This window comes from Oncorhynchus kisutch, linkage group LG9, assembly GCF_002021735.2.
Source record: "Oncorhynchus kisutch isolate 150728-3 linkage group LG9, Okis_V2, whole genome shotgun sequence".
In the NCBI taxonomy this organism is placed as follows: domain Eukaryota; kingdom Metazoa; phylum Chordata; class Actinopteri; order Salmoniformes; family Salmonidae; genus Oncorhynchus; species Oncorhynchus kisutch.
The window spans coordinates 41,886,546-41,904,110 of record NC_034182.2 but is presented as its reverse complement, the minus strand read 5'-3'; the positions used below and the strand labels follow the sequence as shown (position 1 = coordinate 41,904,110).

The window sequence follows — 17,565 nt, the reverse complement described above, 5'->3', positions numbered from 1 at the left end:
CGGGATCGCTTGCCGTGTGGTAGCAGAGAGAACAGTCCATGACTTGGGTGGCGAGGGCCTTCCTCTGACACCGCCTGGTATAGAGTTCCTGGATGGTAGGAAACTCAGCCCCAGTTATGTACTGGGCCGTATGCACAACCCTCTGTAAGCGCCTTGCGGTCGGATGCCCAGCAGTTGCCATACCAAGCGGTGATGCAGCCAGTCAAGATGCTCTCAATGGTGCAGCTGTATAACATTTTGAGGATCTGAGGGCCCATGCCAAATCTTTTCAGCCTCCTGATGGGGAAGAGGCGCATTGTTGTGCCCTCATCGTGACTGTGTTGGTGTGTGTGGACCATGTTCATGTCTTAGTGATGTGGACACCGAGGAACTTGAAGCTCTTGACCTGCTCCGCCACAGCCCCGTTGATGTGCTCGGCCCTACGTTTCCCCGTAGTCCACGATCAGCTTCCTTTGTCTTGCTGACGTTGAGGGAGAGGTTGTTTCCCTGGCACCACACTGCCAGGTCACTGATTTCCTTTCTATAGGCAGTCTCATCGTCATTGGTGACCAGGCCTACCACCGTCATGTCGTCAGTAAACTTAATGATGGTGTTAGAGTCGTGCACGACCACACAGTCGTGGGTGAACAGGGAGTACAGGAGGGGGCTAAACACGCATCTCTGAAGGACCACTGTCTTGAGGTTCAGCGTGGCGGATGTGTTGTTGCCTCGCCACCTGGGGGCGGCCCGTCAGGAAGTCCAGGATCCTGTTGCAGACGGAGGGGTTTAGTCCTAGGGTCCTTAGCTTAGTGATGAGCTTGGAGGGCACTATGGTGTTGAACACTGAGCTGTAGTCAATGAACAGCATTCTCATATAGGTGTTCCTCTTGTCCATGTGGGAAAGAGCAGTGTGGATTGCAATGGAGATTGGAGATTGCATTATCTGTGTTTCTTTTGGGGCAGTATGCGAATTGGAGTGGTCCAGGGTGTCTGGGATGATGGCGTTGATGTGAGCCATGACCAGCCTTTCAAAGCAATTCAAAGCTACAGATGTGAGTGCTACGGGGATAGTAATTTGATCTTGTCTTTATTGACGCTTTGCCTGTTTAATGGCTCGTCGGAGGTCGGAGTGGGATTTCTTATAGGCATCCGGATTAGTATTCCGCTCCTTGAAAGTGGCAGCTTTAGTCTTTAACTCGTTGCGGATGTTGCCTTTAATCCATGGCTTCTGGTTGGGATATGTACGCTCACTGTGGGGAAGATGTAGTTTATTATTAATGAAGCCGGTGACTGAAGTGGTAAACTCGTCAATGTTATCAGATAAATCCCAGAACACATTCCTGTCTCTGTGTGTGTGTGTGTGTGTGTGTGTGTGTGTGTGTGTGTGTGTGTGTGTGTGTGTGTGTGTGTGTGTGTGTGTGTGTGTGTGTGTGTGTATGTGGGCGTGGGTGTGTGTGTTTGTCACAAACTGATTTATAACTGTCAGGCCATTCTGTCACCAGAGACGACAAACCGGTTGTCACCTAAAGTCAACCCACGCCACAAGATACAAAGTTATCCTAGTGCTTTTAGTGAAGTTGAATGAATATGAGAATATGATGTGTCTGTTTTCAAAGTCTCAATACATTTCTGACTAAATTACAAACAAAGACACAAAGCGAGCGACTAAGAAAACTTGGCATTATCTAAGATAAACATTGACGACCAATTGATACGATTGAGTCAATATCAATCAATAATCAATAAATGACTATTAGTGCTGCATCTCAGTTATCCGAAGTTGCTTTCTCTCCTCGCCGTGGACTGGTTCACTCATTAGTTTAAATGTGGAGTCATCATCCACTTCATTTGAGCAAGACAACTGATTGAAATATTTTATTAATCAAGTCTTTTTGTGCGTTTAAAAATGTGGGGAAAAAAAATGCCTATCACATTACACACTTAGAAATGACAAATGCATTTTAAACTTCAAGCACAGTAATATGTTTGACTTAAAACAATTATGTTATGATAGGAGTTTGAAAAATGGTACTCGTGCATTAACCAAAGTACTAAAATAAAAATGGTACTCGTGCATTAACACCCACCTGCTTAATCAACATGTCAGAGGAAACACTGGTCAACTGACAACCGAGGTCAGCCTGCAGGAGCCCAGCTCTCTACAAGGAGTCGCTAGAGTGCAATGAGCCAAGTGAAGCACCAAACCCTAACGACGCTGGGCCAATCGTGCGCCGCCCACTCATTGCGCTCCTTGTAGAGAGCTGGGCTCCTGCAGGCTGACCTCAGTTGTCAGTTGAACAGTGTTTCCTCTGAAAAAAAGTTATCTTGCAAATTCAGAAGGTGAAATAGACTTTTAGAAGTTACTTTGGTTAATGCACGAGTACCTTTTTTACTTTAGTACTTTGGTTAATGCACGAGTACCATTTTTATTTTAGTACTTTGGTTAAGAAGCGAGGTTTGGCAGGTCGTGTTGCAGAGGACGATTGACTTGACCTTTGCCTCTCCTGAGCCTGTGGTGGAGTTCCTGCGATGAGACAAGATGGAAATTGGGATAAAAAAATTGGTAAAATACAAACATATATATTTTTTTAAAGATACCAGTGGCACTGTTTCACCTTATCCGGATCTCGGCTTTAAGTAAGCCTTGCACCTACCTTCTCTAGCGGCCAGGTAGCAGTACGGCATCTATCCCTCTCACACACCCTCTCTGTCCCTCCTTGCTTTGACTGTTATTCAGAACGAGTCCAGACAGGCTGAGGGATCAGACCGTTAGAATTTACCCAGGGAGGGACAAAGAGACAGAGAGAGTTCAGAGAGAGAGTTCAGAGAGTTAGAGAGAGAGAGAGAGACGGAGAGACAGAGAGACAGAGAGACAGAGAGACAGAGAGACAGAGAGGGAGAGAGGGAGAGAGGGAGAGAGAGAGAATAATAATCCACATCAGGTAACTGATGCAAGCAGTAGAATCAGATTTTTTTTTAAACCATTTTTTAAATACACCTTATGGAACAGTGGGGACTGAGAAAAGACAGACATAAGCATAGACACATGCATACACACAATAACATGCTCACTATACACACACGTACAGATGGATTTAGTGTTGTAGATATGTGGTAATGGAGTATGGGCCTGAGGGCACACACATAGTGTGTTGTGAATTCTGTAATGGATGTATTGTAATGTTTTTAAATTGGTATAACAGCCTTAATTTTACCAGACCCCAGAAAGAGTCCTGGGGATCCATAATAAATACCCTAATCTACACTGATTTTGAAGTGGATTTAACAAGTGACATCAATAAGGGATCATAGCTTTCAACAGGTTTCACCTGGTCAGTCTGTCACAGAAAGAGCAGGTGTTCATAATGTTTTGATATGCTGTAATTTTTTAAATTCTTGATAACATTTTTTTTTTTTGGGGGGGGGGGGAAATGCACCAAAAATTAATTGGTCTTTAGTATTTTACAAGTAGAAATAAAACAATACAAATATTAATCCACAATCAGCTCTGCAGAAGTCCGGTCCTGGAGTGTCTTAACAAAATGACACAAAAATATTTAGGCCGACTTTATCCAGTGTCCAGAAAAAATTGATTTCGGTGATATGCAAATATTGTGCATATTTAATGAGTTATCACTTCATTTGTATAACATTGTGTTCATGTATATTTTTTATACATTTTTTGTTTACTTTCAACCCGGTAAATTGTTTATTGAGATTAAGAGAAAGAAAGTCTGCTCTCTGGTGGACAAATGTTTGAACTACAGTCTTTGTAGTAATACTTAATACTTTATGTTCAACTGTACTTTCAAACTGCAAGTTCTGATTAATACCACATTCATTCAACATATGTCGTTTTTTAGTATATCTATTTAAAAAATTTTTATATACATATTGACTTCAGAAAGTATTCAGACCCCCTTGACTTTTTCCACATTTTGTTACCATACAGCCTTATTCTAAAATGGATTAAATAAATAAAAAATGCTCAGCAATCTACAAACAATACTCCATAGTTACAAAGCGAAAGCAGTTTGTAACGGCGTTCTTCGTTTGTTGAAAGAGAGTCGGACCGAAATGCAGCGTGGTGGTTACTCATGTCTTTAATGAAGGAAAAAGTGACGATACATGAAATAACTAATAAATACAAAAACAACAAACGGAACGTGAAACCTAATACAGCCTATCTGGTGAAACTACACAGAGACAGGAACAATCACCCACGAAAGACAAAGCGAACTCAGGCTACCTAAATACGGTTCCCAATCAGAGGCAACGAGAAGCACCTGACTGCTGATTGAGAACCGCCTCAGGCAGCCAAGCCTATACAACACCCCTAATCAGCCGCGATCCCAAATACTACAAACCCCAATACGAAACACAACACACAAACCCATGTCACACCCTGGCCTGAACAAATAATGAAAGAAAACACAAAATATAAGACCAAGGCGTGACACAGTTTCTGTTCATTTTTGAAAATGTATAAAAAATATAAAACAGAAATACCTTATTTACAGAAGTATTCAGTCCCTTTGCTATGCGACTCGAAATTGAGCTCAGGTGTATCCTGTTTCCTGTTTCCATTGATCATCCTTGAGATGTTTCTACAACTTGATTGGAGTACCAGGCCATTAGGACCTGATGGAGGGACAATAGAGTCCTGAGTACCAGGCCATTAGGACCTGATGGAGGTACAATAGAGCCCTGAGTACCAGGCCATTAGGACCTGATGGAGGTACAATAGAGCCCTGAGTACCAGGCCATTAGGACCTGATGGAGGTACAATAGAGCCCTGAGTACCAGGCCATTAGGACCTGATGGAGGTACAATAGAGCCCTGAGTACCAGGCCATTAGGACCTGATGGAGGTACAATAGAGCCCTGAGTACCAGGCCATTAGGACCTGATGGAGGTACAATAGAGCCCTGAGTACCAGGCCATTAGGACCTGATGGAGGTACAATAGAGCCCTGAGTACCAGGCCATTAGGACCTGATGGAGGTACAATAGAGCCCTGAGTACCAGGCCATTAGGACCTGATGGAGGTACAATAGAGCCCTGAGTACCAGGCCATTAGGACCTGATGGAGGTACAATAGAGCCCTGAGTACCAGGCCATTAGGACCTGATGGAGGTACAATAGAGCCCTGAGTACCAGGCCATTAGGACCTGATGGAGGTACAATAGAGCCCTGAGTACCAGGCCATTAGGACCTGATGGAGGGACAATAGAGTCCTGAGTACCAGGCCATTAGGACCTGATGGAGGTACAATAGAGCCCTGAGTACCAGGCCATTAGGACCCGATGGAGGTACAATAGAGCCCTGAGTACCAGGCCATTAGGACCCGATGGAGGTACAATAGAGCCCTGAGTACCAGGCCATTAGGACCCGATGGAGGTACAATAGAGCCCTGAGTACCAGGCCATTAGGACCTGATGGAGGTACAATAGAGCCCTGAGTACCAGGCCATTAGGACCTGATGGAGGTACAATAGAGCCCTGAGTACCAGGACATTAGGACCTGATGGAGGTACAATAGAGCCCTGAGTACCAGGACATTAGGACCTGATGGAGGTACAATAGAGCCCTGAGTACCAGGCCATTAGGACCTGATGGAGGGACAATAGAGCCCTGAGTACCAGGCCATTAGGACCTGATGGAGGTACAATAGAGCCCTGAGTACCAGGCCATTAGGACCTGATGGAGGTACAATAGAGCCCTGAGTACCAGGCCATTAGGACCTGATGGAGGTACAATAGAGCCCTGAGTACCAGGCCATTAGGACCTGATGGAGGTACAATAGAGCCCTGAGTACCAAGTCCTGTCAGTGTGTAGAGTCCTGTCAGAGTGTAGAGTCCTGTCAGTGTGTAGAGTCCTGTCAGAGTGTAGAGTCCTGTCAGAGTGTAGAGTACTGTCAGTGTGTATGGGCCTGTCAGTGTGTAGAGTCCTGTCAGAGTGTAGAGTCCTGTCAGAGTGTAGAGTCCTGTCAGTGTGTAGGGTCCTGTCAGTGTGTAGAGTCCTGTCAGAGTGTAGAGTCCTGTCAGAGTGTAGAGTCCTGTCAGTGTGTAGGGTCCTGTCAGAGTGTAGAGTCCTGTCAGTGTGTAGGGTCCTGTCAGAGTACATAGATAATAATACAAATAAATACACTGGCAAGAAAAAGTATGTGAACAATTTGGAATTTCCTGGATTTCTGCATAAATTGGTCATAACATTTTATCTGATCTTTATCTAAGTCACAACAATAGACATACATAGTGTGCTTAAACTAATTACACACAAATTATTGTATTTACATTTTTTTTATATTGAATACATCATTTAAACATTCAGGAGTCAGGAGTCAGCTAACCTGGAGTCAGGAGTCAGCTAACCTGGGGTCCAATCAATGAGACGAGATTGGAGATGTTGGTTAGATCTGCCTTGCCCTATTAAAAAAAACACTCACAAAGTTTGAGTTTGCTTTTCACAAGAAGCATTGCCTGATGTGAACCATGCCACGAGCAAAAGAGATCTCGGAAAACCTAATATTAAATATGGTTGCCTTGCATAAAGCTGGAAAGGGTTACAGAAGTATCTCTAAAAGCCTTGATGTTCATCAGTCCACAGTAAGACACATTGTCTATACATGGAGAAAGTTCAGCAATGTTGCTACTCTCCCTAGGAGCGGCCATGCTGCAAAGATCACTGCAAGAGCACAGAGCAGAATGTTCAATGAGGTTAAGAAGAATCCTAGAGTGTCAGCTAAAGACTTACAGAAATCTCTGGAACATGCTCACATCTCTGGTGACAAGTCTACGATACGTAAAACACTAAACAAGAATGGTGTTCATGGGAGGACACCACAGAAGAAGCCACTGCTGTCCAGAAAAACATTGCTGCATGTCCGAAGTTTGCAAAAGTGCACCTGGATGTTCCACAGTGAAACTGGTGAAATATTCTGTGGACAGATGAAACTACAGTTGAGTAGTTTGGAAGGAACACAACACTACAGTTGAGTAGTTTGGAAGGAACACAACACTACAGTTGAGTAGTTTGGAAGGAACACAACACTACAGTTGAGTAGTTTGGAAGGAACACAACACTACAGTTGAGTAGTTTGGAAGGAACACAACACTACAGTTGAGTAGTTTGGAAGGAACACAACACTACAGTTGAGTAGTTTGGAAGGAACACAACACTACAGTTGAGTAGTTTGGAAGGAACACAACACTACAGTTGAGTATTTTGGAAGGAACACAACACTACAGTTGAGTAGTTTGGAAGGAACACAACACTACAGTTGAGTAGTTTGGAAGGAACACAACACTACAGTTGAAGTCGGTAGATTACATACACTTAGGTCGGAGTCATTAAGACTTGTTTTTCAACCACTCCACACATTTCTTGTTAACGTACTATAGTTTCGGCAAGTCGGTTAGGACATCTATTTTGTGCATGACACAAGTCATTTTTCCAACAATTGTTTACAGACAGATTATTTCACTTATAATTCACTGTATCACAATTCCAGTAGGTCAGAAGTTTACATACACTAAATTGACTGTGCCTTTAAACAGCTTGGAAAATTCCAGAAAATTATGTCATGGCTTTAAGAAGCTTCTGATAGGCTAATTTACATCATTTGAGTCAATTGGAGGTGTACCTGTGGATGTATAACAAGGCCTACTTTCAAACTCAGTGCCTCTTTGCTTGACATCATAGGAAAATCTAAAGAAATCAGCCAAGACCTCAGAAATAAAATTGTAGTCCTCCACAAGCCTGGTTTATCATTGGGAGCAATTTCCAAACGCCTGAAGGTACCACGTTCATCTGTACAAACAATAGTCCCCAAGCATAAACACCATGGGACCACGCAGCCATCATACCGCTCAGGAAGAAGACGCGTTCTGTCTCCTAGAGATGAACGTACTTTAGTCCGAAAAGTGCAAATCAATCCCAGAACAACAGCAAAGGACCTTGTGAAGATGCTGGAGGAAACAGGTACAAAAGTATCTATATCCACAGTAAAACGAGTCCTATATCGACATAACTTGAAAGGCCGCTCAGCAAGGAAGAAGCCACTGCTCCAAAACCGCCATAAAAAAGCCAGACTACGGTTTGCTACTGCACATGGGGACAAACATTGTACTTTTTGGAGAAATGTCCTCTGGTCTGATGAAACAAAAATATAACTGTTTGGCCATAATGACCATCGTTATGTTTGAAGGAAAAATGTGTAGGCTTGTAAGCCGAAGAACACCATCCCAATTGTGAAGCACGGGGGTGGCAGCATCATGTTGTGGGGGTGCTTTGCTGCAGGAGGGACTGGTGCACTTCACAAAATAGATGGCTTCATGAGGAAAGGAAAATTATGTGGATATATTGAAGCAACATCTCAAGACATCAGTTAAAGCTTGGTCCCAAATGGGTCTTCCAAATGGACTGCAAGGAGGCCTACAAAGCTGACTCATTTACACCAGCTATCTCAGGAGGAATGGGCCAAAATTCACCAAACTTATTGTGGGAAGCTTGTGGAAGACTACCCGAAACGTTTGAAAAATAAACAATTTAAAGACAATGTTACCAAATACTAATTGAGTGTATGTAAACTTCTGACCCACTGGGAATGTGACGAAAGAAATAAAAGCTGAAATAAATCATTTTCTCTATTAGTATTCTGACATTTCACATTCTTAAAATAAAGTGGTGATCCTAACTGACCTAAAACAGGGCATTTTTACTAGGATTAAATGTCAGGAATTGTGAAAAACTGATTTTAAATGTATTTGGCTAAGGTGTATGTAAACTTCCGACTTCCAACTGTATGTGTGGAGATAAAAAGGCACAGCACACCAACATCAAAACGTCATCCCAACAAGTATGGTGAAGGGAGCATCATGGTTTTCGACTGCTTGGACAGCTTGCTATCATCGACGGAACAATGAATTCCCAAAACATTTTGCAGGACAATGCAAGGCTATCTGTCCGCCAATTGAAGCTCAACAGCAGTTGGGTGATCCAACAGGACAACGACCCAAAACACACAAGTAAATCAACAACAGAATGGCTTCAATAGAAGAAAATACGCCTTCTGCAGTGGCCCAGTCAGAGTCATGACCTCAACCTGATTGAGATGCTGTGGCATGACCTCAAGAGACCAGTTCACACCAGACATCCCAAGAATATTCCTGAACTGAAACAGTTTTGTAAAGAGGAATGGTCCAACATTCCTCCTGACCTTTGTGCAGTTCTGATCCGCAACTACAGAAAATGTTTGGTTGAGGTTCTTGCTGCAAAGGACCAACCCGTTATTAAATCCAAGTGTTCATGTACTTTATACTATGCATGTTTACACCGTGTGTTCAATAAAGACATGAAAATGTATAATTTTGTGTTATTAGTTTAATCAGACTGTGTCTGTCTATTGTTGTGATCTAGATGAAGATCAGATCAAGTTTCATGACCAATTTATGCAGAAATCCAGGTATTTCCAAAGGGTTCGTATACTTTTTCTTGCCAATGTAAATTCAAGGGTCAACTCAGATAGTCCGTGTAGCCATTTTGTTAACTATTTAGTTTATGGATTGGGAATAGAATCTGCTAGGAAGCCTGTGGGTCAGACTTGATGCACCGGTACAACTTACCGTGCGGAAGCAGAGAGAACAGTCGATTGTACCCCTTCAAATGAGTGGATTCCGCTATTTCAGCCACACCCATTGCTGACAGGTGTGTATAAAATCGAGCACACAAGCCATGCAATCTCCATAGACAAACATTGGCAGTAGAATGGGCCGAACTGAAGAGCTCAGTGACTTTCGAAGTGTCACCGTCACAGGACGCCACCTTTCCAAGGAGTCAGTTCGTCAAATCTCTGCCCTGCTAGATCTGCCCCGGTCACCTGTAAGTGCTGTTATTGTGAAGTGGAAACATCTAAGAGCAACAACGGCTCAGCCGCGAAGCACGTAAAAATCATCTGTACTCGGTTGCAACACTCACAAATTGCCTTTGGAAGCGACGTCACCACAATAACTGTTAGTCGGGAGCTTCATAGAAGGGGTTGCCAAGCGTCGGCTGGAGTGGTGTAAAGCTACCTGCCCCAATGCATAGTGCTAACTGTATAGTTTGGTGGAGGAGGAATAATGGTCTGGGGCTGTTTTTCATGGTTTGGGCTAGACCCCTTAGTTCCAGTGAAGGGAAATCTTAATGCTACAGCATACAATGACATTCTAGATGATTCTGTGCTTCCAACTTTGCGGCATCAGTTTGGGGAAGGCCCTTTCCTGTTTCAGCATGACAATGCACCCGTGCACAAAGCGAGGTCCATAGACAAATGGTTTGTCGAGTTCGGTGTGGAAGAACATGACTGGTCTGCACAGAGCCCTGACCTCAACCCCATCGAACACCTTTGGTATGAATTGGAACGCCGACTGCGATGCAGTCCTAATCGCCCAACATCAGTGCCCGACCTCACTAATGCTCTTTGTGGTTGAATGGAAGCAAGTCCCCACAGCAATGTTCCTCCATCTAGTGGAAAGCCTTCCCAGAAGAGTGGAGGCTGTTATAGCAGAAATGTTCCAACATCTAGTGGAAAGCCTTCCCAGAAGAGTGAAGGCTGTTATAGCAGAAATGTTCCAACATCTAGTGGAAAGCCTTCCCAGAAGAGTGGAGGCTGTTATAGCAGAAATGTTCCAACATCTAGTGGAAAGCCTTCCCAGAAGAGTGGAGGCTGTTATAGCAGCAATGTTCCAACATCTAGTGGAAAGCCTTCCCAGAAGAGTGGAGGAGGCTGTTATAGCAGCAATGTTCCAACATCTAGTGGAAAGCCTTCCCAGAAGAGTGGAGGCTGTTATAGCAGCAATGTTCCTACATCTAGTGGAAAGCCTTCCCAAAATAGTGGAGACTGTTATAGCAGCAATGTTCCAACATCTAGTGGAAAACCTTCCCAAAAGAGTGGAGACTGTTATAGCAGCAATGTTCCTACATCTAGTGGAAAGCCTTCCCAAAAGAGTGGAGGCTGTTATAGCAGCAATGTTCCAACATCTAGTGGAAAGCCTTCCCAGAAGAGTGGAGGCTGTTATAGCAGCAATTTTCCAACATCTAGTGGAAAAGCCTTCCCAGAAGAGTGGAGGCTGTTATAGCAGCAATGTTCCAACATCTAGTGGAAAGCCTTCCCAAAAGAGTGGAGGCTGTTATAGCAGCAATGTTCCAACATCTAGTGGAAAACCTTCCCAAAAGAGTGGAGGCTGTTATAGCAGCAATGTTCCAACATCTAGTGGAAAACCTTCCCAAAAGAGTGGAGACTGTTATAGCAGCAATGTTCCTACATCTAGTGGAAAGCCTTCCCAAAAGAGTGGAGGCTGTTATAGCAGCAATGTTCTAACATCTAGTGGAAAGCCTTCCCAGAAGAGTGGAGGCTGTTATAGCAGCAATGTTCCAACATCTAGTGGAAAGCCTTCCCAAAAGAGTGGAGTCTGTTATAGCAGCAAAGGGATGGGGGCACCAACTCCATATTAATGCCTGTGGTTTTGGAATGAGATGTTCAACGAGCAGTTGGCCATGTAGACAATAAGTATGAACAGTTGGTGGGTCAATGTCTTGGTTTCCCCAGGGTCAGGTGCCGTAGATCAATGGCTCTCAACCCTGGCTTGTGTCTCAACCCCTTTGTGTCTCCAGCAGCAGGGTTGAGAACCCACTGCTGTAGATAAGGGGAGTTCGTCTGCTGTTTGCCTAAAAAGTCCTTACTTCACCAGATGGTGAGTGTATGAGGTGGTCAGATAAAGAGGTTTAAGCCATCTGGGAAAAGGACTCCCATGGGTAACCTTACAATAGGTCTTATAACGAAATCAAAACACCATCATTTTAATATATTTTTTATGTACAGTACCAAACATTCATACAACACGTATTTATATAATATTTAGGTAGTAAATTATGAGTTATTTGAGAGAGTGGACAGTCTCTAACATGGCTACCAGTTTGGCCTACTGTTGATGCTGCAACTGGCTCTGCCACCTGTGACTGCTCTGGACTGGCTCCACACAGAGCCACCATGTCTGTCTGTTTCCTTCTTCTCTGGCCCACACTGCTGGTTTCATAGAGCCACCGTGTCTGTCTGTTTCCTTCTTCTCTGGCCCACACTGCTGGTTTCACAGAGCCACCGTGTCTGTCTGTTTCCTTCTTCTCTGGCCCACACTGCTGGTTTCATAGAGCCACCGTGTCTGTCTGTTTCCTTCTTCTCTGGCCCACACTGCTGGTTTCACAGAGCTACCATGTCTGTCTGTTTCCTTCTTCTCTGGCCCACACTGCTGGTTTCATAGAGCCACCGTGTCTGTCTGTTTCCTTCTTCTCTGGCCCACACTGCTGGTTTCACAGAGCTACCATGTCTGTCTGTTTCCTTCTTCTCTGGCCCACACTGCTGGTTTCACAGAGCCACTGTGTCTGTCTGTTTCCTTCTTCTCTGGCCCACACTGCTGGTTTCATAGAGCCACCGTGTCTGTCTGTTTTCTTCTTCTCTGGCCCACACTGCTGGTTTCATAGAGCCACCGTGTCTGTCTGTTTCCTTCTTCTCTGGCCCACACTGCTGGTTTCATAGAGCCACCGTGTCTGTCTGTTTCCTTCTTCTCTGGCCCACACTGCTGGTTTCACAGAGCTACCATGTCTGTCTGTTTCCTTCTTCTCTGGCCCACACTGCTGGTTTCACAGAGCCACTGTGTCTGTCTGTTTCCTTCTTCTCTGGCCCACACTGCTGGTTTCATAGAGCCACCGTGTCTGTCTGTTTTCTTCTTCTCTGGCCCACACTGCTGGTTTCATAGAGCCACCGTGTCTGTCTGTTTCCTTCTTCTCTGGCCCACACTGCTGGTTTCATAGAGCCACCGTGTCTGTCTGTTTCCTTCTTCTCTGGCCCACACTGCTGGTTTCATAGAGCCACCATGTCTGTCTGTTTCCTTCTTCTCTGGCCCACACTGCTGGTTTCATAGAGCCACCGTGTCTGTCTGTTTCCTTCTTCTCTGGTCCACACTGCTGGCTCTCTTCATCTGGTACACCACCTCAGCTGCCTCATCAGAGAGGGCCTGGGAGCAAACACAGGGAGCGGGGTCAGGTGAGTGTGTGTGTGTGTGGACTAGACATACGTTTACGGGAGTAGACTTAGAGGCCTGTAGGTCCTTGGTCTTGCTCTCGTCTTGGAGAAATTGAGAGAGAGGGCATGACAGAAGGAGCGATATGGGGGGAAAGAGAGAAAGATATTGGGGGACAGAAAGATATTACACAATAGATTTAGCACAGTGACACAATGAGGATATCCTCATTTGTGTAGTAGGAGGTATTTCTATCCTGAGGCAAATGTCTCTCTTTCATTCTCTCTATCAATGTCTTGAAAACTATCCTTTTGCCTCAGGAAGTTCGATAATTCTGTGAAAGAGCAAGAGAGAGAGAGAGAGAGTGATAGAGAGACAGAGTTTGATTGATTTAATTTATTGATTGTTTGATCAATTAAAGGTCCAATGCAACTGTTTTTATCTCAATATAATTTCTGGGTTCTGTGATTTGTTTTAAAACTAAAATGTAAATAAAAATAGCTTCATAGCAAAAAGCAATTTCTCAAGCAAGAATTTAGTTAGGACTGTCTGGGAGTGGTCTGAGTGGGGAGGGGAAAACAGAAAATGATCTGTTATCGGCAGAGCGGTTTGGAACTCTCTTTCTTATTGGTCGATTAAAGTGGAACGGACAGTATTTTAGCAACATTAAATCTGATTAAAATCAACCCCAGGAAAAATATGACATAAAAAGAAAAATTATCTAACTGGAGAGCACTAAGGTATGGTCATTTTCACGTTTTCTGAAATTCATAGAATGTTTGGGGATTACATATTCTAAGACATATGTGAAAAATCTATTGCAATATCGAGTGGGAAAGCGATTCTATAGCAATATAGAGTGGGAAAGCGATTCTATAGCAATATAGAGTGGGAAAGCGATTCTATAGCAATATAGAGTGGGAAAGCGATTCTATAGCAATATAGAGTGGGAAAGCGATTCTATAGCAATATAGAGTGGGAAAGCGATTCTATAGCAATATAGAGTGGGAAAGCGATTCTATAGCAATATAGAGTGGGAAAGCGATTCTATAGCAATATAGAGTGGGAAAGCGATTCTATAGCAATATAGAGTGGGAAAGCGATTCTATAGCAATATAGAGTGGGAAAGCGATTCTATAGCAATATAGAGTGGGAAAGCGATTCTATAGCAATATAGAGTGGGAAAGCGATTCTATAGCAATATAGAGTGGGAAAGCGATTCTATAGCAATATAGAGTGGGAAAGCGATTCTATACCAATATAGAGTGGGAAAGCGATTCTATAGCAATATAGAGTGGGAAAGCGTAATTTGGGTAATTAATAGATACCACAGTAAATAAAACCTAATAAAAACATCTGTCTCGTCCAGGACTGGAGTCTACGCAGACCACATGCACCATAGCCATTCAGAGCTACAGTAGGCCTTTATGCAAATAATGCCATTTGCCACACAGGTCTACCATCATTCACAGTGGACTGGATTGTGTGTTTACAGGAAGTAGGTCCTGCCATCATTGACTTTGAACTGGACTGTGTGTTAACAGGAAGTAGGTCCTGCCATCATTCATGTTGAACTGGACTGTGTGTTAACAGGAAGTAGGTCCTGCCATCATTCATGTTGAACTGGACTGTGTGTTAACAGGAAGTAGCAACATCGCGACTTTAGATCATTAGAACACATTTGCTAAAAGCCACAAAATACACTTTAATGGATATCTGGAAATATGTAAACACCACGGTAGTCTTGTTATTTTGGGGAATTTTACAATCCTGTTGATCAAACAACCATGAAAAGGTAGGCTCTCTCTCCCTCAGTTATGCACATCAACAACAACAAGATCAACAACTAATGCTAGCCAGAACAAGATGAGCAAAAATCTAATGAAGAAACATTAGATAAACCCTCTCAAACTTTTTCAGTTAGTTGGCCGTCAAAATTGCACTGATAAACGACGGGGGAATAGTAGCCTCCTCGTCCTTCTGCTGCTTGCCTGCTAATGCACGCTTGTCCCAACCAAGCACCCAAGCTCATCATCAAGCACGGGGCCCTGCGTCTGAACCCCGCCCTGTGCAACTGGGTCCTGGACTTCCTGACGGGCCGCCCCCAGGTGGTGAAGGTAGGAAACAACACGCTGATCCTCAACCCAACTCAATCATCAAGTTTGCAGACGACACAACAGTAGTATGCCTGATTACCAACAATGACGAGACAGGCTACGGGGAGGAGGTCGTCTGCAAACTTGATGATTGAGTTGGAGTCGAGCATGGTCATGCAATCATGGGTGAACAGGGAGTACAGAAGGGAGCTGAGCATCCACTCTTGTGGGGCCCCTGTGTTGAGGATCAGCGTGTTGTTTCCTACCTTCACCACCTGGGGGCGGCCCGTCAGGAAGTCCAGGACCCAGTTGCACAGGGCGGGGTTCAGACGCAGGGCCCCGTGCTTGATGATGGGCCCTGGCAGAGTGGTGCCAGGAAAATAACCCTCAACAAAATGAAGGAGCTGATCATGGACTTCAGGGAAACAGCAGCTATCCACATCGACGGGACCGTAGTGGAGTAGGTGAAAAGCTTCAAGTTCCTCGGAGTCACTGACAATCTGAAATCGCGCAATTGAAAGTATTCTGTCGGGCTGTATCACCGCTTGGTACGGCGACTGCAGGGTTCTGCAGAGGGTGTCACGGTCTGCCCAACGCATCACTGGCCCCCCAGGACCCATCTACAGCACCTGATGTCACAGGAAGGCCCAAAAGATCATCAAGGACATCAACCACCTGAGCCACTGCCTGTTCACCTCGCTATCATCCAGAAGGTGAGGTCAGTACAGGTGCATCAAAGCTGGGACCGAGAGACTGAAAAACAGCTTCTCTCAAGGCCATCAGACTGTTAAATAGCCACCACTAGCTGGATACCACCCAGTTACTCAACCCTGCACCTTAGAGGCTGCTGCCCCATATACATAGATATAGGGCCTTTAGACAGACACACAGACAGACACACAGACAGACAGACCAACCAACCACCTGGGAGTCTGTGGTGAGGTCGTCACAGATGGTTGTCATGGTATCGATCCAGTTTCCGTAGATACTCTCCTCCTTTGGGTTGGACCTCTGCTCACTGGAGACAAGAGGTTATAGGGTTAACAAACAAACACACACGCACACACGCACGCACACACACACACACACACACACACACACACACACACACACACACACACACACACACACACACACACACACACACACACACACACACACACACACACAGTTGAAGTCGGGAGTTTACATACACTTAGGTTGGAGTCATTAAGACTTGTTTTTCAACCACTCCACACATTTCTTGTTAACAAACTACAGTTTTGGCAAGTCGGTTAGGACATCTACTTTGTGTAATTTTTCCAGCAATTGTTTACAGACAGATCATTTCACGTATCATTCACTGTATCACAATTCCAGTAGGTCAGAAGTTTAAATACACTAAGTTGACTGTGCCTTTAAACAGCTTGGAAAATTCCAGAAAATGATGTCATGGCTTTAGAATCTTCTGATAGGCTAATTGACATCATTTGAGTCAATTGGGGGTGTATCTGTGGATATATTTCAAGGCCTACCTTCAAACTCAGTGCACCTTTGCTTGACATCATAGGAAAATATAAAAAAATCAGCCAAGACCTCAGAAAAAAAATAGAAGACCTCCACAAGTCTGGTTCATCCTTGGGAGCAATTTCCAAACGGCTGAAGGAACCACGTTCATTTGTACAAATTGTAGTACGCAGGTATAAACACCATGGGACCGCGCAGCCGTCATACCGCTCAGGAAGGAGATGCGTTCTGTCTCCTATAGATGAACACCGGCATCCATAGCAGCTTAATGTGTTACCTTCACTCACCAACACAAAGCGGGCCAACAAATGGAATGTCAGATACAGATTCAAAACAAATGTGGTCATTTCAAGGACAAGCAGACTGGGTATGTCCTTTATAAAGGCAGTGTTTTACTGCCCCCATGCAGAGACTCTCCAAAGAACAGAGACAATATACAAGCAGCAGCAGGGAGAAAGACTCACTATTTATGGCTGTTCACATTATGGTTCTCTCATAACATTTCCATGTGTGTGTAACTCTGTATCGACATAACCTGAAAGGCCGCTCAGCAAGGAAGAAGCCACTGCTCCAATCCAAAACTGACTACGGTTTGCAACTGCCCATGGGGACAAGGATTGTACTTTTTGGAGAAATGTCCTCTGGTCTGATAAAACAAAAATAGAACTGTTTGGCCATATTGACCGTTGTTATGTTTGGAGGAAAAAGGGGGAGGCTTGCAAGCCCGAAGAACACCATCCCAACCGTGAAGCACGGGGGTGGCAGCATCATGTTGTGGGGGTGCTTTGCTGCAGGAGGGACTGGTGCACTTTACAAAATAGATGGCAACATGAGGAAGGGCAATTATGGGGATATATTGAAGCAACATCTCAAGACATCAGTTAAGAAGTTAAAGCTTGGTCGCGAACAAAGTTGTGGCAAAATGGCTC

The 17,565-nt window shown here is 44.3% G+C and overlaps 1 protein-coding gene across 4 annotated transcripts in view; it reads right to left on the bottom strand.

Annotated features, from left to right (window-relative positions):
* Positions 1–11,801: 11,801 nt before the first annotated feature.
* LOC116375314 (circularly permutated Ras protein 1) overlaps positions 11,802–17,565 on the bottom strand; it is a 41,729-nt gene continuing 35,965 nt past the window's right edge. For 3 of the 4 annotated variants that reach the window (XM_031832615.1, XM_031832614.1, XM_031832616.1), the window contains 2 exons: positions 16,055–16,148; positions 11,802–13,028 (listed from right to left, as the gene is read on the bottom strand). Coding sequence is in view for 2 of the 4 variants with exons in the window: in XM_031832616.1 (XP_031688476.1) it covers positions 12,930–13,028; positions 16,055–16,148 (193 nt within the window). In the remaining 2 variants the exon portion in view is untranslated. The remainder of the gene's footprint in view (positions 13,029–16,054; positions 16,149–17,565) is intronic. The other variant, XM_031832617.1, reaches the window with a different exon arrangement.